Raw genomic sequence first — 24,868 nt, forward strand, 5'->3', positions numbered from 1 at the left:
GTGATCATACCACTAATCTACAGAAGAAACCTAAGGAAAGAACCGTGTTATAGTTTAACCTAGAATTAATATACATTTTTCCAGAGAGACTGACTGGCAGGTGATATGCTGGACTGCTATGTCTGCTACTTAGCCTGAATATATCTTTTTGTCACCATCATCCTTCATTTTCAGCTGCACTTTAATTAAAAGTTCATGTTGGTACTGCACTTTTACTTCATGGTCTACCTGTTGCTAGGAACCTTTGCTCTGAATTTGAATAAAGAAATAAATCTTTATTCTGGATGAATATCAGTCAAATTACTTTCAGATTTTCTGACACCACATGACTGGAATCTAAGTGTTGCTACTAATTGCAATAATTTTAATATGGTTGTAGAACCAGGGGTCCTACCTGCCCTCAGGTATTCAGAGAAGTAGTGTGACTTGTAATGGCATAACCAAGCTCTTAATTATGTGAATTTCTCTGCAGTTATCTATATATCTTTCTGAAAATATTGCTGGACATAATATGTGGTAACTGTTGGAAAGAAACAAGGAACTCAGAATTATGAAAATGTGACATCTTTCTGAGTTACTTCAAGTTCTCTATGAATAAAACAATGAAATGAAAAAATCAGTGTTTAATTTCATTGAAACCAGAGGTGTTCCATGAAGACTGAATTTATGCAGAAACAGGCAAACTGAAACAAAACAAAAAAAAACACATAGAGAGATAAGAGAAAAAGGCTGATATTCAGCAGAGTGGATAGAATGTCTAAAACCTTTCAGTTTCAATACTATTGAAACATTTCAGTTTCAATAGTATTGAAATATATATAAAGAGTTCTTAAACATATTTAAAATTTAAGCTCTGAAACACATGCCATTTGGAATACTTTTTTTTTTTTTTTTTTTTTGAAGCAGGAAACAAACAAATGCTCAAGAGGCTTAAAAAAAAAAAAGAATCTAAAAGAATCTTCACAGACATCTGACCTTGAACAAGAGCTGATTGGTTAGATCTGAAACCAGCTGGATAACACCAACTCACTTGCACAATCATTTTAAAAAAAAAATTGTTTTTTTTTTTATTCCATAACATGCATCAGTTTTTAAAGTATGGTTTAAAGTATGGCTTTAAAGACCACATTGCCATTGAAGAAAAAAATAAAAATCTGGCATGTTTCAAAGTTCAGAGGGCATTAAAGGACTATTTTATATGTCTTTGTTGAACTAAGACATTATTTTTTTCAAAAGAGTCAAAATAAGACCTGAATTGCATTGGGAAATACAGCTGTCACAGAGGCTCAGTATAGAAATTCATGATAAGGGAAGATTTATTTTTCATTCTATATTTAAATCATCTACTTTTTTGAAAGTATAAATCTAATGTCAGCTTTCTGCCTTCTGTGCAAGAGGCTGTGATCAATTTATCTCTGTTTCATTCTGGACAAACAGCATCTGCTGCTAGTTCATTTGAATAATTTGATGCATGTATATCCTGATGAAACACTAATAGACACAGTGTAGTCATACTACACAGGCACACTAATATGTTTGCTAAGCTGATCAATAGTAAGATTGATCAGTCTTTTTCTTGGTCAAGTTAATCATGCTATTGATCATCTTAGCAAACACATCACTTTCCCTGTGAACTGTTGCCATACTGGCTATCCTCTCCACCCCTATCAACTGGACATCAGGAGATTTCAGAGAATGAAACATTTTCTAAGGTAAGCGCTCTTATTACTTCAGGCTCATCTTCTACAGATAGCTATAACATTTCATGATTAAGGTGTTTAGATTTTTTAACCTTCTCTTTCACGTTTGAGTGTCATTGTTGAAAACACGAGAAAATTCAGAATCTCTTTTAATAATGCATTGAGACACTTGTCTCAGGCTCTGGCTATAATGAGGTCCTGTTTTGGACATTAAATATCTGAGATTCTCTCATCCTATATGCATCCTATTAAAGAATATGTTACCTTAGAAGTTTTAGGCTTTCTTAAGGGAAATCATTTAATCGCAGAGAACTGTTCAATACAATCAGAAGATATGGATCTTGAGGTGTATTATTAGCACAGTAGTTGGAGATTTAACTTCAGAACTATACAGCAAGACTCTCAATAATCTCAAATCAACATTAAGGGTAATTTCACAGTTATATCCTTATGGCAGCAAAAAAGGTTCATTGACGATGTAAATATGTGTATGATATTTAAGCTATATTTTTATGTGGCTTGTTTGCTTCTATATCTTGTTTTGAAAGCCTGAGTTTCTGTCAGTGTGCCAGAATAACTCTCAAATACTTTTTACAGCTTGAAGCACATTGTAATTTAAAGTTTATTTTCCATGCAAAGCCTCTTCCCTACTGCAACTACAAAACAGTAATGGAAATGATTGTTGTAGCCAGATCTTAAATCCAGACTTCTCCCTCTAACTGTTAGCAAATATCTTGTGGACTAGCAGCAGTTGGAGGAGGATATGAATGGTGACAAACATTCATGGAAATGGTTTGTTTATGGCATACTGTCAAGGACAGATGTCCTTGGAAACATGATATCTCAAAGCAGATATTCAGCTGATGGAAACTTGCTTTGCTCAGTTGAAATGTGTCCTGTACAGTTCTTTGTAGATAATACCAGAGCACAGTTCTATACCTCTACTCTTTGGGAAGCATTAAATTAGAATAAGTAAAATATCTTCTGGATCAGTAAATTTTCTAATGTATTTTGAAGGGTGGGAAAAAGAGGTGATTTCAGAAGATAGCTGCTATAGTTCTAAGATACAAGTAAATCAGTGAGAAGTTAATGTTACTGGGAAAAGATGATGTTATGGTACAGATTATTTTTTTTCTAGTTTGACTATATCTAGAAACTAAACGACCTGACTCTACCCGTAGGGAAGTCTGCTGCCTCCCTGGGGCCAGGGTCGGGGATGTTGCCAGAAAGCTTCCCAGCCTGGTTCGCCCCTCTGATTACTATCCTCTTTTGATAGTCCAGGCTGGCAGTGATAATATTGAAGAGAGAAGCCTGAAGGCTATCAAACGGGACTTTAGGGGACTGGGACAGTTAGTTGACAGAGCAGAAGTACAGGTCATCCTTTCCTCCATCCCTACAGTGGCAGAGAGGGGTACAGAGAGGACATGGAAAGCCCACCTGATAAACACGTGGCTCAGAGGCTGGTGCCAACACAGAAATTTTGTTTTTTTTTGACCGTGGCGTGCTTTATTCGGCACCCGGCCTGATGGCCGCAGACGGGTCCCACCTGTCTCTAAGGGGAAAGGGGATCCTAGCCCAGGAGCTGGCAGAGCTCATTGAGAGGGCTTTAAACTAGGTAAGAAGGGGGACTGGGCTGAAATAAGGCTTGTTAGAGGTGTGCCAGGGGGGACAATGGCAAGGCCAGGGGAGAAGGTAATGGCCCTACTGAAGTGCATCTACACTAATGCATGCAGCATGGGTAACAAACAAGAGGAGCTGGAAGCCATCGTGCAGCAGGCAGGTTATGACTTGGTTGCCATCACAGAAATGTGGTGGAACCACTCTCATGACTGGAGTGCTGGCAATGTCTGGCTATAGGCTCTTCACAAGGGACAGGCAGCACAGAAGGGGTGGTGGTGTGGTTCTCTATATTAGAGTGTTTTGATGTTGTGGAACTTGAGGCTGGGAATGATAAGGTTGAGTCCCTATGGGTTAGGATCAGAGGGAAGGCCAACAAGGCAAGCATCCTGGTGGGGGTCTGTTACAGACCGCCAAACCAGGATGAGGAGACAAATGAGGAGTTCTACAGGCAGCTGGCAGAAGTTGCAAAATCGTCAGTGCTTGTTCTCGTGGGGGGCTTCAACTTCCCAGACATATCCTGGAAGCGCAACACAGCCCAGAGAAAGCAGTCTAGGAGGTTTCTGGAGAGCGTGGAAGATAGCTTCCTGATGCAGCTGGTTAGAGAGCATACCAGGGGAGGTGCCCCGCTAGACCTTCTGTTCACAAACAGAGAAGGACTGGTGGGAGATGTGGTGGTCGGGAGCTGTCTTGGGCAGAGTGAGGACAAAATTGTAGAGTTCTCTATTCTTGGCGAAGCCAGGAAGGGGACCAGTAAAACTGCTGTCTTGGACTTCCGGAGGGCTGACTTTGAGCTGTTCAGGACACTGGTTGGCAGAGTCCCTTGGGAGGAGGTTCTGAAGGGCAGAGGAGTCCAGGAAGGCTGGGCACTCTTCAAGAAGGAAATCTTAATGGCTCAGGAGCGGTCTGTCCCCACGTGCCCAAAGACAAGAAGACCGGCCTGGCTGAACAGAGAGTTGTGGCTTGAGCTTAGGAGAAAAAAGAGGGTTTATAATCTTTGGAAAAGAGGGCGGGCCACTCACGAGGACTATAAGGATGTTGCAAGGCTGTGCAGGGACAAAATTAGAAAGGCCAAAGCTCATCTGGAACTCAATCTGGCTACTGCTGTTAAAGATAACGAAAAATGTTTTTACAAATAAATCAACACCAAAAGGAGGACTAAGGAGAATCTCCATCCTTTACTGGATGCGGGGGGAAACTTAGTTACAAGGGATGAGGAAAAGGCTGAGGTGCTCAATGCTTTCTTTGCCTCAGTCTTTAGCGGCAAAACCGGTTGTTCTCTGGATACCCAGTACCCTGAGCTGGTGGAAAGGGATGGGGACCAGAATGTGACCCTCACTATCCACGAGGAAACGGTTGGCAACCTGCTACAGCACTTGGATGTACGCAAGTCAATGGGGCCGGATGGGATCCACCCAATGGTACTGAGCGAACTGGTGGAGGAGCTGGCCAAGCCGCTTTCCATTATTTATCGGCAGTCCTGGCTATCAGGAGAGGTCCCACTCGACTGGCGGCTAGCAAACATGACGCCCGTCTACAAGAAGGGCCAGAGGGTAGACCCGGGGAACTATAGGCCTGTTAGTTTGACCTCAGTGCCAGGGAAGCTCATGGAGCAGATTATCTTGAGTGTCATATTGCAGCACTTGCAGGGCAACCAGGCGATCAGGCCCAGTCAGCATGGGTTTATGAAGGGCAGGTCCTGCTTGACGAACCTGATCTCCTTCTATGACAAAGTGACATGCTTAGTGGATGAGGGAAAGGCTGTGGATGTGGTCTACCTTGACTTCAGTAAGGCTTTTGATACCGTTTCCCACGACATTCTCATCAAAAAACTAGCTGCTCGTGGCTTGGACTGGCGTACGCTTCGTTGGGTTAAAAACTGGCTGGATAGCTGGGCCCAAAGAGCTGTGGTGAATGGAGTCAAATCCAGTTGGAGGCCGGTCACTAGTGGAGTCCCCCAAGGCTCAGTACTGGGGCCAGTTCTCTTTAATATCTTTATCGATGACCTGGATGAGGGGATTGAGTGCACCCTCAGTAAGTTTGCAGATGACACCAAGTTAAGTGCATGTGTCAATCTGCTCGAGGGCAGGAAGGCTCTGCAGGAGGGTCTGGATAGGCTGGACGGATGGGCTGAGGTCAACTGCATGAAGTTCCACAAGGCCAAGTGCCGGGTCCTGCACCTGGGGCACAACAACCCCAAGCAGCGCTACAGGCTAGGAGATGCGTGGTTGGAAAGCTGCCTGGCAGAGAAGGACCCGGGAGTACTGGTTGATAGTCAGCTGAATATGAGCCAGCAGTGTGCTCATGTGGCCAAGGCCAACAGCATCCTGGCTTGTATGAGAAACAGTGTGGCCAGCAGGGCTAGGGAAGTGATTGTCCCCCTGTACTCGGCTCTGGTGAGGCTGCACCTCGAGTACTGTGTTCAGTTTTGGGCCCCTCGCTACAAGAAGGACATGGAGGTCCTCGAGAGAGTCCAGAGAAGGGCAACGAGGCTGGTGAGGGGTCTGGAGAACAAGTCTTACGAGGAGCGGCTGAGGGAGCTAGGATTGTTCAGCCTGAAGAAGAGGAGGCTCAGGGGCGACCTTATCGCTCTCTACAGGTACCTTAAAGAAGGCTGTAGCGAGGTAGGGATTGGTCTATTCTCCCATGTGCCTGGTGACAGGACGAGGGGGAATGGGCTAAAGCTGCACCAGGGGTGGTTTAGGTTGAATGTTAGGAAAAACTTCTTTACTGAAAGGGTTGTTAGGCATTGGAATGGGCTGCCCAAGGAAGTGGTTGAGTCACCATCCCTGGAGGTCTTTAAAAGACGTTTAGATGTTGAGCTTAGTGATATGGTTTAGTGGAGGACTTGTTAGTGTTAGGTCAGAGGTTGGACTAGGTGATCTTGGAGGTCTCTTCCAACCTAGATGATTCTGTGATTCTGTGTAAACTAAATCTTAGATAGAAACTGTGTATTACATGAAGTTGGATGATAGTTGGAGTCTCCTCTCAAAGTTTCTAAACCCTAACTTGGCTCATTGTGGATACAGAACATTGAAAACCACCCAAGTAATGTAACATCCCACTGATTCATGTTGTAAACATTGTGCTTGCTTCCAGCCTCGGTTATGTGGCCCAGAAGATCTAGAAGGTCCTGTTAGCTGTTAGATTTCAGATTATTTTAACAGTGCTTTTTATAAGTGTTCATAATTAGACTCAGAGATTTCAAGGGAAGTTATGTCTTAAAGACCTAGTACACCTAGCTGGCTGTAAAGTCCTCAGCATACTATATAATGTCTTTTAAGTTCATTTTCAAAATATTATGATTGGAAACGGAAACAAAACTTTTCAAAAATACTGTCACATTTTTAAAATTTGAAAATATCCAGTGCAAACTGAAATAGAAAATCTGGAGGGCCTACATCTCCCATTCATGTAAGCTGAAATATAAGATGCTTGCCACTGTAGACAACCAGATAAGGTTGTCTTTACTTTGCAAAAAGAAAGGAACAACTTGAAGCCACTAGCAGTTACAAAAATGCCAGACCAAATTAATTTTTAAAAGTCAAAGCCAGACTTCTCTTTTAATAGATGCCACCAGGATTAGCCTGGATTGCTTAGATAAGAGTCTGGGTCTCTTAAGATCACGGAATTTTTTTAGGGGTGGGTGGATTATATGATTTTTCTATGTGTAAAATGAATAAGACAAAGCCCTGAAGGTACAGTATTGTAGCCAGTCTTTTCTAAAAACATAGTTATCTTGCTGCCCTGTTTATGTACTATAACAGAAAAAAATGAAAGAAGAGCTTCATCTGCATCTACAAAGCAGAGAGACCAATGAATGAACAACGGATAAAAGCAAATATTTTTATGGAAAGAAGCTTTTTATAAGTTAAAAAACAAAACAAAGAAACAAACAAAAACACACAACCTTGCTAGTCTCAAGTCCTTTTTTTTAAATCTTTTCCTAATATTTTAAACTGCAAATCTTTGTGGGAAACTGTTCAGTGCGTCATACATAGGTTGGAGACAGGACAAGAAACTTCTGCTTTAGAGTCTGACTGACACATAGGGATGACTATTAAATATGCCTTTCACACCTGTGGTGTTTTTTTACTTCTTGCACTCTGTGGCTAGATGTGTGGCACCTCTGTCAAAAACATGGAGGGTCTAGGACTACAAAGAACATAATTTGTAATGAGGAAAAAACGTGGCGTCTAAGCTGTGGGTCTCATACTGGCATTGCCAACAGCTTAGAGAAAGAAGGGTCATACTGCCGCAGGGCCCTGACAGTAAATGGTACTTCTATTGCTTTAAAGACTAGATAATTTCATTCCACTTAAGTCAGCACACTAAGAGTATATGTAATGATCTTCTCTTCACCCTCCAGGGTGTGAGCAAGAATGGTTCCAAGACCAAGTTTTCTCACTGCCAGAAAGATTTCAAAAGAAGAGTTTAAATCCGTGTGCAAGAATATTGGAGGTGCTATTAATGCTTTTTTGAGCTTTAGGAATGCCCTTTGACACCCTCCGTCTCTATTCCAAGCCAGTAGTACAGCTATTTCAACTTAAATAACTGAAACCAACTCTTACTTTTTCAGGAAGTTTGAAGAGATGGTTTTAACACTATGTTGCCCTAATAAAGCAAAGTTTAGCAGCTCATATAAAGAATATCTTGCCACAATGCTCCTTTTTTTTTTTTCCTTTAAACTTGGTGAGTTTTGTATGCCTTCTCTATTTCAGAAAAAATAAAAATAAAATCCTAACCTATTTTTAGGACTGTGGAATACCATCTCCACAATATCCACAATAAAAATATAAGGATTATGCCTTTTTACTTCTGTTTTGTAAAATATCAATACTTTATGCTGAATCTAAGATATCCCTAGAGGGCAAGGCTGGAAAGAGAGAAAGAACTCTGAATGTTTCCTGGACAGAAGCTGAATTTTGATCTACCTTCTTTATACCTTTGGAAACATGTTAATTTAAAAAGACAAATGCTTCTGGCTTTGAAATTATGCCACAAGTAGGATGTTTTTTAAAAAAAAAAAAAAAAAACAACAAAAAAGCCATTTTATTTTAGGGACAAAACCAGCAGCAATAGTTTTCTACTATAGAGACTGAAAGTATTGTGCAGCCTTTAATGATTAACTTATTTTGTGTAACTTTCAGGTTCATTCACTAAGAGGCAAACTTCACTTCCAAATCCAAAAATAGAAGTACCACTAGAGTGGCAAATGAGAGGTACATGAACTGAGGAATTTAAACTGAAATTAAGAAATTAAACTTGCCAAGGCGATCGGCTCCAGGGCAGACGCGTTCTGCGGTAGAGCGGGGGATCGAGACAGGCAGGGCTTTTTAGGGCTTTTTTTTCGGCATTGAGGCCACTCGAAGCAGCCGAGGGAGCCGCCAGGACCCGGCAGCCCTCGCGAGGGAGGCTGATGAGGTGTAGGCGGAGCCAGCAGTGTCCCCTCCCCGGCCGTTCAAAAGCAGCCCCTAGGAAGCAGGAGCGACCAGGACCACGGTGAACAGGATGGGCAAGCAGGGTGTGGTGTGTCAGAAGGGCTGGACGGGGCAGTTTGCACAGCAGTTCACGCAGGCAGGGCGAGCAGGGAGGGTCCCTCGCCGCTCTTTTGCAGCGGTCTTTCCCTTTGGTACTTGTAACCTGCCTGCGAGGAACCTGGTCATGGTATCAACCAGGCAGAAAACCATGGCCTCCACATCTCTTGTGGCCTCTCCAGCCGCAGTCACTGATGTGGCTACTCAGACAGAGGGCTCGGGGAAACATGCAACCATCCAGGTCTTGGGCTGCAGGGTGTGCCTGAGTCTTCTGTCGGTATCCGACAGCAGCAGCAATGGGTATGCCTGTGGCAGGTGTGCCCAGATTGAAGAGCTGCTCAGCCAGGTAGCGGAGCTTCGGGAGGAGGTGAGCAGGCGCAGGAGCATCGGAGAGTCAGAGAGGGAAATTGACTGGTGGAGGTGTACTCCACCCTCTCTGAGACAGACTCATGAGCCTGCCACAGCACAAATGTCTCCTGCTACACAGAAGACAAAAGTTCCCTCATCCCGCCAGGCAGTAGGAGGAGACCTAGGCCAAGGGGGGGAATGGAGGCAGGTTCCTGTTCGGGGTGGTAGGTGAGCCCTGTCCCTGCCCACCTCACCTTCCCATCTACCCTTATATAACAGGTATGAGGGTCTAGCACACGACAGTCAAAACAACGAAGTAGACGAAAGCCCGTCCCAGTTGGAGAGGGTGCCTAAGGCAAGGCAACCTACCCCCCGCATTGCTACATCAACTGTCAAAAAAGAAAGAAGGGTTATTGTCATGGGGGACTCCCTTTTGAAAGGGACAGAGGGCCCAATATGCCGACCGGACCCAACCCACAGAAAATCTGTTGCCTCCCTGGGGCTCAGGTGAGAGACTTTGCTAAGAAAGTCAAGTGCCTGGTACAGCCCACTGACTACTACCCGCTACTGATCTTTCAGGCTAGTAATGACGAGGTAGCAACAAGAAGTCCGAGAGCAATCAAAAGGGACTTTAGGGCTTTGGGGCGACTACTTAAAGGATCAGGGACACAGGTTGTGTTTGCCTCTGTCCTTCTGATAGGGGGGATTGATGCTGACAAGCAGACTCATCACATTAACACGTGGCTTCAGGACTGGTGCAACCAGTAGAATTTTGGGTTTTTCGATCATGGGAAGGTCTACATGACACCGGGCCTGCTGGCTCCAGATGGGATGCGCCTTTCTCAGAGAGGGGTGAGGATTTTTGCTCAGGAGTTGGCAGGGCTGATAGATAGGGCTTTAAACTAGAGTCGAAGGGGGAAGGGGATAAAACCAGGCACGCCGGTGATGAGCTAAGGGATGGTGTGCTAGAATCAGAGGGACTGTGTTCTAGTGAGGCCCTTGTATTGGCTACACAAGGTGTTGCATGTAGGGAGGCGCATTTGAAGTGCTTCTACACAAATGCACGCAGTATGAGGAATAAAATGGATGAGCTAGAAGTCTTGGCCCAGTCCCACAGCTACGACGTCACTGGCATAAGCGAAACCTGGTGGGATGAGTCCTGTGGCTGGTGTGTTGCAATAGGTGGTTACAGGCTCTTCAAGAGGGACAGGCAGGGTAGGCGAGGTGGCGGGGTGGCAATGTATGTGAAACATGGGCTGGACTGTGTGGAACTTCAAGTTGGCGATGGCAAAGATGAGAGCCTCTGGGTAAGGATTAAGGGACGAACAAATAAAGGGGATGTCGTTGTGGGAGTCTATTACAGACTACCTGGCCAGGATGACAACACCGATGAATTATTATTTGCAGAACTAAGAGATGCCTCGAGATCAACTCTCCTTGTCCTTATGGGGGATTTCAACTTCCTAGACATCAACTGGAATCACCACACGGCTGACATGAGCAAGTCCAGAAGGTTCATAAAGCACCTAGATGATAACTTCTTGGTGCAGGTGCTAAGAGAGCCATCTAGGAAAGATGCCCTCCTAGATCTGTTGCTGGGGAACAGAAAGGGTCTTGTGGGAGACATGGCAATTGGCGGCCGTCTCGGTCATAGTGACCATGAAGTGGTTGAGTTTAGAATTTGTGGTGACAGAAGGAAAACTGCCACCAAAACTTCAGCCCTGGATATGGGGAAAGCAGACTTCAGGCTGCTCAGGGAACTAGTTAACAAGGTCCCCTGGGAAACTGCTTTTGAAGGCATTGGCATCCATCAGTGCTGGTCAGTCTTTAAGCACTGCCTCCTAAAAACACAGGATCAGGAGATTCCAAAATATCGGAAGTCAGGCAAGGAGGGCAGAAGGCTGGCCTGGCTGACAAGGGATCTACTAGAGCTTAGGCGAAAAAAGAAACTTTACAGCTGCTGGAAGGAGGGTCAGGCGATGAGGAAGGAATACAGGGATGCTGTTTGTGTTTGTAGAGAGAAAATTCATGTGGCCAAAGCCCAATTAGAGTTGAAGCTGGCCAGGTCTGTGGGAGACAATAAAAAGTGTTTTTTCTTTTAGATGTGTGAACAGAAAAAGGAGAACCAAAGAAAACACAGGTCCGCTACTAGATGGGGAAGGTCACCTCACAGACAATGACATAGGCAAAGCAGAGACGTTTAACGCCTTCTTTGCCTCCGTCTTCAATGCTGATGATGGGCTTCGGGACCCAGGGTGCCCTGGGCTGGAGGACCATGACAGAGGAAATGACTAACTCCCAACTGACCCTGAACGTGTGCGGGATTTTCTGCTCCACCTGGATCCATACAAGTCCATGGGTCCGGATGGGATTCATCCCAGGGTGCTTAAAGAGCTGGCTGACATCATTGTGGGACCCCTCTCAATTATTTTTCAACGATCTTGGGAATTTGGAGATGTCCCATTGGACTGGAAGTTGGCAAATGTTGTGCCAATTTTCAAGAAGGGTAAGAAAGAAGACCCTAGCAATTACAGGCCTGTCAGTCTCACGTCAGTGCCTGGTAAAATTATGGAGAAGATTATCCTTGAAGTTACTGAAGCGCACCTGAGGGACAATGTAGTCATTGGTCCCAGCCAACATGGGTTCATGAGGGGCAGGTACTGCCTAACAAATTTTTTATGATAAGATCACCCATCTAGTCGATCAAGGGAAACCAGCTGATGTGATCTTTTTGGACTTCAGCAAAGCTTTTGACATGGTTTCCCATAGGATCCTACTGGACAAAATGTCCAGCATACAACTTAACAGAAACATCATACAATGGGTGAGCAATTGGCTGACAGGCAGGGCTCAAAGGGTTGTGGCAAATGGGGCCACATATGGCTGGCGGATGGTCACTAGTGGGGTCCCTCAAGGCTCCATTTTAGGGCCAGTCCTCTTCAATATTTTTATAAATGATTTGGATGTAGGACTAGAAGGTGTTTTGAGCAAATTTGCCGACAACACCAAACTTGGAGGAGTTGTGGACTCGGATGAGGGTGGAAAGGCCTTTGCAGAGAGATCTGGACAGATTGGAGAGCTGGGCGATCACCAACCACATGAGGTTTAACAAAAGCAAGTGCCGGGTCCTGCACCTGGGACGGGGCAACCGTGGCTATACGTACAGACTGGGCGACGAGACGCTGGAGAGCAGCCCCTCAGAGAAGGATGTGGGGGTTGTGGTTGACAGCAAGTTGAATATGAGCCAGCAGTGTGCCCTGGCAGCCAGGAGGGCCAACTGTGTCCTGGGATGCATCAAGCATGGCATTGCTAGTCGGTGGAGGGAAGTGATTGTCCTGCTCTATTCTGCGCTGGTGCAGCCTCACCTCGAGTACTGTGTGCAGTTCTGGGCAATACAGTACAAAAAGGACATTAAACTGTTGGAGAGTGTCCAGAGGAGGGTGACAAAGATGGTGAAGGGCCTAGAGGGGAAGACATATGAGGAGCAGCTGAGGTCACTTGGCCTGTTCAGCCTGGAGAAGAGGAGGCTGAGGGGGGACCTCATCGCAGTCTACAACTTCCTCGCGAGGGGGAGTGAAGAGGCAAGTGACCTATTCTCTGTTATCACCAGTGATAGGACCCGCGGGAATGGTGTGAAGCTGAGGCAGGGGAAGTTTAGGCTGGACATCAGGAAGAGGTTCTTCACCGAGAGGATGGTCGCACACTGGAACAGGCTCCCCAGTGAAGTAGTCGCTGCACCTGTCTGTTAAGAAGCAACAGTTAAGTGACTGTTAAGTCACTGCACCTGTTAAGAAGAGTTTGGACTGTGCACTTAGTCGCATGGTCTAAAGTTTTGGGTAGACCTGTGCTGTGCCAGGAGTTGGACTTGATGATCCTTATGGGTCCCTTCCAACTCAGGATATTCTATGATTCTAAATAAAATTTGAGGCATTATATTGATGTTCAGGGGGAAGTGTTGATCTTCTGGAGGGTAGAAAGGCCCTGCACAGGGACCTGGGCAGATTGGATTGATAGGCAGAGGCCAAGGTGATGAGGATCAACACATCTAAGTTCCGGGTCCTACAATTTAGTCACATCAACCCCATGCACTGCTACAGGCTTGCAATAGGGTGGCTGGAAAGCTGTGCAGAAGAAAAGGATCTGGGTGTCTTGCTCCATGCTTGCCTGAAGATGAGCCAGCAGCGTGCCCAGGTGGCCAAGGTGGCCAATGGCATCCTGGCTTGTATCAGGAATAGTGTGGGCAGCAGGACCAGGGAGGTGATCGTTCCCCTGTACTCTGCTCTGGTGAGGCCACACCTAGAGTACTGTGTTCAGTTTTGGGCCCCCACTACAAGAAAGACATCAAGGCCCTGGAGCATGTCCAGAGAAGGGTTACGAAGCTGTTGAAAGGCCTGGAACACAAGTCCTATGAGGAACAGCTGAGGGAACTGGGGCTGTTTAGTCTGGAGAAGAGGAGGCTCAGGGAAGACCATATTGCTCTCTACAGCTACCTGAAAAGAAGTTGTGGGGAGCTGGGTGTCAGCCTCTTCTCGCAGAAAACTAGAGATAGGACAAGAGAGAATATCCTCAAGTTGCTCCAGGGGAGGTTAGGTTGGAAATTTGGAGATACTTCTTCTCAGAAAGAGTAGTCGGGCATTGGAATGTTTTGCCCAGGGAGGTGGTGGTGTCACTGTCCCTGGGGGCGTTTAAGAAAAGGTTGGATGTGGTACTTAGAGACATAGTTTAGTAGTTAATATTGATGCTAGGGGAATGGCTAGACCAGATGATATTGAAGGTCTTTTCCAACCTTTATGATTCTATGATTCTGTGTTTGTTTACTGCATACTGTGTGCAGTGAATCAAATTTACAGGGACAAATACTGGGATGCAGGAACCAGACAAGGGCATGATTGGAAAACCATTACCCAGTGTTGTATTTCTGGACTTATAACACCTTCCAAGCTGCAGAAAAGTAAATATAGAGGTTTTTTTTTTTTTTTTTTTAAATCAGGTGCTCTTTAAAAAAGCATAATTTACACAATGTACATTCACACAATGTAATTAGCAATTAATAGTATTACTATTATTGTATTATATAGTATTATTGTAATTAGTAATTAATGTAATTCACACAATGTAATTAGAAACCACTTTTTTTTTTTTTTTTTTTTTTTTCCAGACATAAAGTCTGGAGAAACTCATTGTGCTTGGTGTAAAATTCAGGTTCTGAAGCACAATATGATAGGACAGCTGCACAAGATGACAGTACACTTTGTGGGTTAATCTGCCGTGTAAAAATGCTTCAGAAAGAAGGAAAGAAGGATCAGATTGAAAAGAAAAAAAAAAGAAAAGAAAACAAAAAAACTTGTCTCTAGTTCCAGCGATTCTTAATTGCTGCTGATTATGTCAGCACCAAAACCTAGAGATGACAATTCAGATATGTCTTAACATAAGACATAAAATACCTGTTAGTAAAACACCTGATCATTCTACCAAATAACATGTCTATGTGGTAGGTTTATACATCATTTCTGGATTTTGTATTGCATGCAGCTGACAGCTAATTGCACAGAGTGATATTAAAAATGGATACAAATACCTCCCTTTGCCTAAATTCCTTGTTCCTTGCCATAAAAAGCAGAAAAAAGAGGAAGTATTAGAGAGTTAGAACAGACAAACAACAACAACAAAAGTTGAACCCCTTTCAAAACTAAACCATAAAAATTACAGATTTCTGGATTGATATCTCAGGAACAGATCATTTTGGAAGCTTCCAAGTAAGAGCTTTTTATTGGATCCCCCAAAATGTGTTTCAGGAGGTGACAATTGGCTCTTACATACTTTATTAAACATAATACGGCAAACAGAAGAAAAACAAAAAGAAAAAGAAAAAGAAAAAAAATTTAAAAAGGAAAACAGAACAACTTATTCAAAGACTAGCAGAACAGTGAGAATATTTAAAATATATTAAAAATTATAGGAATTGTACAATGAAAATTCAGTCATACTGAAAAAAAGATTAGAAATACATTACTTGATATTTTTTTCCTTGAACTAAGGAGTAATGAAAGCTTAGTGTCCTGTGTTTTGGGTTTTGGGGTGTGAGTTCTGGTTGAGTGAAGCAGAACAATGTCACAAGGTTCTACTTACTCCAGGGATTTCAATATTCTTAAAACATATTTTAATATATGTTTTAATACAGTCTATAAAAATATTCTTAAAACTTGTGCAACTCATATCCTTTGTTCTTATTCAGTTAAATGTGATACTGGCCCATATATCTCCCTTGCAAACCAACCAGTGAACAAAATACACCCTCAAATCCTGGGAAAATCAGTAGCATCATAAAGAATATTTCTGACAGTTTAGGTGTCTTATACAGCTCATAATGGCTTTCCTCTTCATTTGTAACATAGTTATCCTAATCACATGCCAAGAAGAACTTATTTATCACAGCATTATCAATATTATTATATTATTTATCACAACAACATTCTGTCTATATATGAATATCAGTTTCAAACAATTTAGTTTAAAGAGAAATAGCATAAAAGAAATAATAAAATTATTTGGATGTTAGATTTATTTTTTGACAGTGAATATGGTAAATAGAAAACATGATAATCAATGAACAAATAATAAGTTTCAATTAAGCCCAAAGATTTTGGAAAAAAAAAAAAAAAAAAGTCATTTGGTTAATTGTGACCATCTCTAGAAATATTCCAGGCAAAATGAGAATGCAATATTGGAGATAATTGCCAAGAGTTATACACACACCATTAAGTAATAAAATTGAGAAAATTACATGATTATGGAGTTCTCTGGTTTGTATCACATGCAAAATAATCACTGTTTTTCATAAATATGGTGAAAGAATATATTGTATCATTGGATATTCAATATCATTGGATCTTGAAAGCTAAAACTATAATGAACATAGGTTCATTTCTTCATTTTGAAGAAAAGATTACTATCACAATATGAAGCCAATGGCTAACAGCATTGTATGTGACTTACATGCTCATAAAGAGTGGGGAAACTGCATATGAAAATCAGAGAGGAAAATGTAACTACAAAACATTAAGTTCAAAATTTAATGTACAAAACGTTACTCAGCCTAGTGAGGCCACACCTGAAGTACCGTGTCCAGTTCTGGGCTCCTGAGTACAAGAGGGACATGGACATACTGGTGCAAATCCAGAAGACAACTACTATGATGATTAGACTTGAGCATCTGTCATGCAAGGAGAGACTGAGAAAGCTGGGTCTGTTTAGCTTGGAGAAGAGAACGCTGAGAGGGGATCTTATAAATGTGTATAAATATGTGAAGGGAGGGTGTCAAGGGGATGGAGTCAGACTCTTTTCAGTGGTGCTCAGCAACAGGACAAGAAGCAACAGACACAAACTGAAATACAGGAAGTTTCAGCTGAATATGAGAAAACAATTCTTTACTGTGAGGGTGACAGAGCACTGGAAAAGGTTGCTCAGAGAGGTTGTGGGTTCCCCATCTCTGGAGATATGCAAAATCTGCCTGGATGTGACCCTGTGCAATGAGCTCTAGGTGACCTTGCTTGGCAGTGGGTTTGGACTAGATGATCTCCAGAGGTCCCTTCCAACCTCAACCATTCTGTGATTCTGTAATTAAAAAATGGTTTATTACAGATTTAAAAAATGAAAGTTAGGAAAAAAAAAATTGCAGAAGTACTCAAACTGTAAATTGTACAGCAACTTTTTTTTTTTTTTTTAACAGCATAGGCAATAGTAAAGTACTCAGAGACAGAAAAATTGTGACAAAACTCTAAGAAACACTGGTATATTAGTAATTAAAGTTTGAATGTCTTGAAAAAACCCTGGAAGTAATGATTTAATGAAAAAAGATTATTCTCACTAGATGTACACATTTAATTAACTGACCATAACATAATGTTTCTCAAATTAATGTGGAAAAATGATTGTATTTGCTAAATATTTAAAATGTACAAAGCTGATCAGTTAAAGAAAGAATTCTGGACTTTTTGTTAAAGGCAAACTATTTCTAATGTTAGCAGTTGCTTTAAAGAGAAAAATGTAATGTGTATTTAACAAATCTTTTTTATCTGTTTCTGAATAATTTTACATTTTTTAGTGTTTGATATATTACTGCTTTGGAGAAAACCATTAAAACCTTTAAACATTTTTATGCTTTCTTTTGCTTGACATGAGCAATAGTTGTTGTTTTTTATTAAGTGAAGTATTTCAACTTCATATAAGATTGGCACTGCACTCAGGAGAAGCTGTAAATCATACTTGTTAAATTTGGAATACTTAGAAAGCTTTTTAAAAATGGTTCTAATCAATTATACTAGTAGAATGTTAAAGAAATATTTTGTGGGAATATTAGAAATTGGTTTATACTTTTTCATTTCTTCTTCCTTATGGAGGTATTTATGTTGAGGAAGGAATCGTTATTCACGTTAGATCATAAAACTTTCCTTTATAGTTTTGCCTGAGATGTCTTCTGAGCAGCTGCAGAAGTGAATCCAGAACGATATATTTTCTAAAGCTTTGGGAGAAGTATTGAAGACCATGCCATATATTGTTCATGTCATATGTAGTAGAGAATGTTCTAAATGACCAGAAACCAACTTTTCAAAAAGCTATTGTATAGAAGGAAAATTTTAACAAAAAAATGTTGTGTTCTGAAACTTAGGTAGATTAGGGAAATATGAAAAACACATCATAAATACATTTATCACAAACTGTCGCAAATGAAAAAGTAAATCATTTACTAGTTTTTTACTGATCCGTAACAATGTTAAGCTGTGTTCTGACATAGCTGAAAAGATATTCTATAGATTTAATATATTTTTTGTCTGCTTCTAGATTGAATTGTAATATTTCCATATTTCCCAGGTGAATTATACATCTTGAAGTACACTAATATATTGATTAACACTAGGAGAATACAGAAAAAATGCTAAACATCTTTAAAGAGGTTTTTCAGTATGTAGTTTACACCCTTCTTCTATTTTAACTCATGGGTACATCCTACTCCTTCAGAAAAAAATAAATTTTAATGTCTTATTTTTAAAAAAAATCAACATACCACTTAAATTTATTTTTGGACCTTGGATTTGCTTTTCTTTCTCTTGGAAAAAGCTGGATCTTAAGGTATTGCTGCTTCATTTCCACCCCTACACCCTGTCCATCCATCCATCCATCCCTTTCTTCCAGCCTCTCACACTATAAGCAGTTCCTAGAAGGCTTGATGGCTAGTTGGAGCCAGCTGTAGAGATTTGCCTCTTGTGTGACGGTTTACACTGTCACAACCCACTATGCAAAAATTCATGGGAAAAATCAAGCAGGAGGTGTGAGTAACCCTTGTAGTCCCCTGTAGAATTTTCCACAATTATCCTCCTTGCTTACTGTTTTATTTATTTATTTATTTATTTGTTTTTTTCAGTGGAGCAACCACTGTATTTCTACCACTGAGCTCCTGCCTCTTTTCATATTCACCACACATAGCTCCCAGTCAGCCTGTCATCTTAACCCTCCCGCCCATCACCATTTTTTTATGCTGTGAAAGGTTTTCCACATTGCTGATTTCTCCCCAGCTCTCCATCCCCCCTTCATGGCATAACAGTCTGAGTCTTACATGGTGAAGAAAGTTATACCTGGCTATAGACCATTTGGCTACTTCTATGTAAAAGCTCTGGTCAGAAATAAGGCTACACAAGTATCTGACTCCTTTTTTATGTTTTTGAGGAAGACCTTTTCATGGTGATTTTGTTCATTCTGTCATTGTCTGTCAGTTGAATACAACTGTGAGCATATAATACATCTTCTTGGGTCTAAAACCATTATACATATTGTAAAAGATTAAGATTAAGTGGATGGATTCTTTTGACTCAAGGAAAAAACAAACAAACAAACAAAAAAAAAAAACTGACTATGATGTAATATCAGATACAATATCTAAACATCATAAATTAAGTAAAACAGCTCCTCTTCCTTAAATCTAACTGTAATTATGTTGTTGAAACTAACAATATTAGGAGCAAATGTGAAAATTTAACTTTATTGGTTTGTAAGCTAGGAATTTTCCCTTTTGTCAGGGAACACTACTATAATTTTTTCATATATTCTAAGACTTTTAAAAGCGTGAATAAAGTTGTAAATAAAAATTAAAATATCTGAAATGAGTGTATTTATAATGACAAACAGGTATGGGGGACTGCTGCTCAAGTTTCACATAGACCTGTTAATAACTGTTGGTTATTCTTAATTTATGTCTTTCAAGTTTTTCTTCTGCAGGCGTATTAGTTTGTTTGGAGTACACATATAAACTGAGAGCAGAAATATCTGCTAGCAAGAAAATACAAGGCTTCAATGACTGTGGTAAGCGGTGATTATAGTGAGGAGCATGAAGAGAAACCATGGGAGATACTTGTAGTTTGTAGGAATAGGTTAAATTCCTTCCACAAGGGTAATAAGAAAATAATCATGTCCCTGCAACTTTGACGTTAAAGCCCCAAAGAAACTATTAAATCTTCTAATAAGACTTCTTATATATCACAGCCCTTTAAATTTTGTTCAGTAACACCTATAATAAATCCAAAAAATCATTTTTAACAAAAGATGATCTACAAAAAAGACGCAAAGATCTGCACTGGGTGAATCATTCACTACTGGTGTTAATACAAACCAGGAGGCCACCTAGATCCTGAAGTGCATGTAGACTCCTGTGGGGGAGAGGGAAAGCAAGTGGGTACTTCCTCTGGGGATTCTGTTTTATTCCTCCCACAAGGTTATTCTAGTAATTAATTATCCTCAATATTACAGTTTACTGCCAAATTTCTAATTCAAATTTAAATTATTTCTGATTTCAGCTCACAGTCATTCTTTTATTTATTTATTTATTTTTATATTTCCTATAGACAGTGTAAGGCTCCTCCAGTCCTTTGAAATTTTCCTGGTATTCTAAAGTTAGTTGCAAATTAATATAATTGGGCTATCAGTGCAATAGGCTGTCATTAAACAAACAAACAAACAAACAAAACCAAAAATATATATACATGTATATATATAAAATCTTGTACTCATGTTATTTAGGTTTGATGATTTTAAATATTAATTCCTGCTAGATATTTCTTCATTTGCTAATGGACTAGAATGGACATCATTCATAGACAATGTAAATACAAAGCTCTACTTGCTTCCAGTACAGGAAATAATATTTATTGAACATTTTTTTTGTCTGTATGTGTGAGTATGTGTCTGTGTTCTGCATCACTACTGATGCAATTCCAATTAAATGTTAAAGTGGAAATTCACAGACTAATATTGCTGCTATTGTAGTTCCTGTATTGTGATTACTCAGTTGTGCAAACTAGCTACAGTCCAGAAATTCAAGGTAGTTTTACAAAGGAGTTATGTGCAAATAGACAACACCAGAAACTAATAATGGGATGGTAGAAAGTGACAAAGCACACATAAATCTGTGTTTGAGTGATCTGTGGTACCTTACCTTATATGTCTATGCTGCTATCAACAACCCAGCAGTTATGCTGTTCCCAGGCCTCATCATTTCTGCTACTGAGAAGCATACTCTTTGGACATAGATGTCATGTCTATGAGATACAACTGAAGTTGGCAAGCACAAATTGTAGTCTTGAGAACAGAGAATCAGGTTTCTCTGTATTTACTAAACAGGAATGTGCTGAGGGCTGTTGACTAGGACAGCTATAGAAAGAAGAGCTTTGAAAATTGCACAGACCAAGTTAGCTTGTTGGAGCATATAACTTAGACAAAATCTGAAGGTTGGTCAGTAGGAGTGATGTACCACCAGTCACATCATGCTTTTATTGTCAAATCAATTACCTATATTACTGGAATCAGTACTCAAAAGGATTCTGCTACAGAAATTATGAATAATACCAGATAATACAACCATACCAAAAAGCCATAACAATGTCTCATTTCCATGTCATTCAGAAAAACACACACACACACATACGCACACATATATAGAATGTCAGTATGCAGCTTTCCCTCATCTGGCTACTTTGAAAAGTTATCTTTTCTTCCTGCCAACTGGAGTGACACGATCATGACCTCCAATAAGTAGGATGGGTTCAGAATCCATCACAGTAATGTAATGATGTAAAAAATGCACTATTTTATATTTTATTTTATTTTGTTTTGTTTTACTTTGTTTTGTTTTATTTTATTTTATTTTATTTTATTTTAAACTTTTTGCATACCTGCACTTACCCATTAACTCATACAGTTTTTCTTTCTTTCTCTCTTTTTTTTTTTTTTCTCTTTTCATAGGTGATGATTAGATGTTAAGACAACTTTAGGTCATGGTTTCTTATTGTGTGAATATAGTACCTGCTAAATTGTAAAGTTGTGACAAGTTGTAGAGACATTAGCTGTGTTTAAAGCTACTAATGTTACATATTTTGCTGAATGCATCTGTCCACATACTTCATCAGAACTGTTCACCACATAGGATGATGACAAAAAGAGCAAGAGCTGTTAGCTGAGTAAGAGGAACTGAGATTGTGCTCATTCTTAAAAACGAAGCCACAGCAGTTGCTAGTGTGTTATGAGAACTGATAAAAACAATCAATGATCAGAGCTGATCTCGTGAGAAATTTTCACCAATGTCAGGGTAGCCAGAAAACTAACTGGACAAAGGTAATCTTTTTGCCCTTAGCAAAGAAAAGACAGCACAGCAGTGTTATTACAATCATTAACGTCTTCTAGACTCTGCTGAAGAACAAAGTCTTTGTCCATATGATAAAAGATCACATGAAGTTAAAGGGCGGATTCAGAGAGAAGAAAGGCACATATGACCTAATGACAACCATCTGTAACATCACTGATAAAAGGAGGGCAGTACAATCATACATGGATCATATGTTCAGCTTCTCAAAAATTTTGACACCATCTGACTTGATCAGCTCTGCGTTTCCAGATGTGGGAACTCTAAGCAATCTCACTGAACTCATCACAAGTTTCTGTCAGCAACAGGAGAGAAAAGCATGAATAACAAGTCTCTACAACAAATGCTTTTCTATCAGCCAGAGGATGAAACAAGAATTCGGTATGTATGCAGTATTCCTGGGACAAGTGTGGGAAAAATTTGGAAGAACAAAAATTGCTGGGCCTGGTGTTGTTTGACACCTCTAAAGTAACTTCAGGTGCACCAATGAAATAACAGATGAATAATGAAGTCAGTAAAAAATATGCTGGTGGAGAAAGTAGCTTACTCCTAAGTGTGATGAGAGTGAAAAAAACTAAATGACTATGCTTGTTAACTTATCAGAACAGGAGGCAAGCAAAAATCTTCACTAATGATCTAGTTGTTCACAGAGTGAATGACTGCAGTTACTAAGAAACATTTTGGCAATGACTTCATCTTTCCTGTATGTATGTATGTGTTTATATATATGTATATATATATATTTGTGTGTTTGTGTGTATTCCAAAACTTTTAATGGGTATTAATCATGGAAAGCTATCTACTGCTGACAGGATGGGATTTCAAATGAAGTTAAAGCTGCAGTTTCCAAAAAAAAAAAAAAAAAGAAATTCAGCTGTAACATCATGTAAATTGATTTGCACTATTTTACTCTCACATTAATTTTTTAATTTAATAGAGTATTTCATTGGAGTAATCAAGGATTAATGGCAAGGAGGGACAGCAATTGCATTTACAGCAACGTAATGAGACACCATGATCACCACCCCATGAGGACATGTTGCATGGTCTCTTTTCTCCGAGGTCCTTTCTGTTTCTTGGTGAGTATTTAATTTGAAGTAAGGGTCTTCAGTGTTCTCTTCTTAAAGGACCATAAGTGTTACCCATGTTATACTGTGGGGGTGTGGGGACTTTCTCTGTGGATATCAGCAGGTGTTTCTCCACTCCTTTACACAACAGAGTACAGTCTTGTAAGGGCTGGCTCATGTGGATATCACGAAAAATAAAACAACTTCCCCACTTTAGGCAAACCACAACCTTTTCACAGAAGTTGATGGCAATAAGGTTCATAGCACAGAGGAAGGGCATGTTACCCATACAGTGTGTGAAGTACAGACAGGGTACCGCTGTGAGATCAAAATCACTCTCTTCCGGACCTCTCATCCTTCACACATGAGTTTGAGGAGATGTCTCTTACCACTTTCTGACTGTGAAACTTTTCCAGTAGTTCAGAGATTTTCTGAGAACATGGAACAACATGAAATACTTCACTCAGCTCTCCTACCTGAAGCGAGAGAGTTTTGCCTTTCTAAAATACAACACCTGTTTGCAGTCTTGACATATGGGAGTTGAAAAACTAGGGGAGTGGGATGTAATTGAAAGTGCCTGAGGCTTCTATTGAAAAAAATTACAGTATAAATCACAGAAAGGTGGTATTTTTGTTCTATTATTTATTTTTTTGTTGTTTTGCTTCGCTTTAATTGTTGTTGTCTACTGTACTTCATATTGTATTGAATTTGCTGATTTACAATTCTAAGAATTTGGTGTAAAAAAGAGATTTTCTATTAGGAAATGTATATGAACCTAGGCTATTAATTCATGAGGTATTTAGGTGCATTCTGTATCAAAATGCTTTCTGCATATAAAATAAATATGAATAAAATATGAAGTTAAAAAACTTCATTGAATTACCTATTTTTTTCTGTTCTCAAATTATGAACAATTTTCTTCTGGTTACCTTTGAGGACTCATGGGATAGCAAGAACGTTAGTGGTGAAATTTTAAAATTCACAGGAGTTATATTAAAACATTATATTATTTAATTGACTAAACAATAAAAAAAGACACAGTACTGTGGAGGGTAAAATTTGTTTTCTACTTGAGGGACTACAATTTCCCAAGAAAAAGACGTCATATATTTTCCAGCTCTAGTGGTATACTTAACAAGCAAGGCATGAATCCTATGAGACAAAGAGAAAATATTTTAAATTATATTCACTTTTCTCACGTACAATATTTTATACTGGTAAATCCTATTCATCTAGTGCTATCATCCAAAGGGGTGGTTGAAACCCTTATTCTCTGCTCTGAATCATCCACAAATATACCTTTGGAAATGGTTGCTGTGAAAGAAGATTTTTATCTGAGACAAAACTTGCATAACTCTATTTACAATGGATGGAATCAGACTCTTTTTTCTTGTGTTTTAGCTAAATTGAAAGAAGATTTCCTTCTTCTCATACCTTTGGGTTTTGAACTTCAGTAGGTGGGTGAATAAAATAAGTTTTATGTAATATTTGCCAAATAAGCAAAGAGTCTAAGCAGAACTGTTAGCTTGAAAACCTGGTATTTTTCTTCAACATCCTGTTTTCCTGTGTTATTCAGATGCAATGAGGAAATTAAATAATCATAATGATGATATACATTATTGTTATATTTTTCCTCTGCACCACTGGTTCCACAAATAATGTCCATTTTTATCCTCCAACTGTATAATCCAAATTTTTTTGTTTGTTTTGTTTGTTTGTTTGTTTTCATACAGAATACCTCTCCAATCCTTTAACACTTAAAAAAATTAGATTATATTTTAATTTGGTTTTTATATCCAAAATTATATAATTGAAGCTGTAGAATAAGGCTTAAATAACCTTAAAACTCTGCAAAATGACTTTAGCTCAATAGAAAAAATGTAGACAGCCACCGTAGTGTATGTGCCATTG

At 40.0% G+C, this 24,868-nt stretch overlaps 1 protein-coding gene across 2 annotated transcripts; it reads left to right on the top strand.

The window, feature by feature from the left end:
• Nucleotides 1–19,123: 19,123 nt before the first annotated feature.
• Nucleotides 19,124–24,417, top strand: LOC310895755 (uncharacterized protein). 2 transcript variants are annotated; one of them, XM_083827378.1, is made up of 4 exons: nt 19,124–19,558; nt 22,249–22,271; nt 22,828–22,969; nt 23,175–24,250. In XM_083827378.1, exons 1-4 carry the CDS (start codon nt 19,550–19,552, stop codon nt 23,499–23,501), a joined length of 501 nt encoding a protein of 166 aa, XP_083683504.1. In that variant the 5' UTR covers nt 19,124–19,549; the 3' UTR covers nt 23,502–24,250. The 2 variants fall into 2 exon arrangements, 1 of the variants encoding a protein (XP_083683504.1); XR_014580934.1 differs by lacking the exons at nt 19,124–19,558; nt 23,175–24,250 and adding an exon at nt 24,359–24,417 and having other exon boundaries at nt 21,197–22,969.
• Nucleotides 24,418–24,868: the final 451 nt, after the last annotated feature.

Source organism: Anser anser (assembly GCF_964211835.1).
Source record: "Anser anser genome assembly, chromosome: 2".
In the NCBI taxonomy this organism is placed as follows: domain Eukaryota; kingdom Metazoa; phylum Chordata; class Aves; order Anseriformes; family Anatidae; genus Anser; species Anser anser.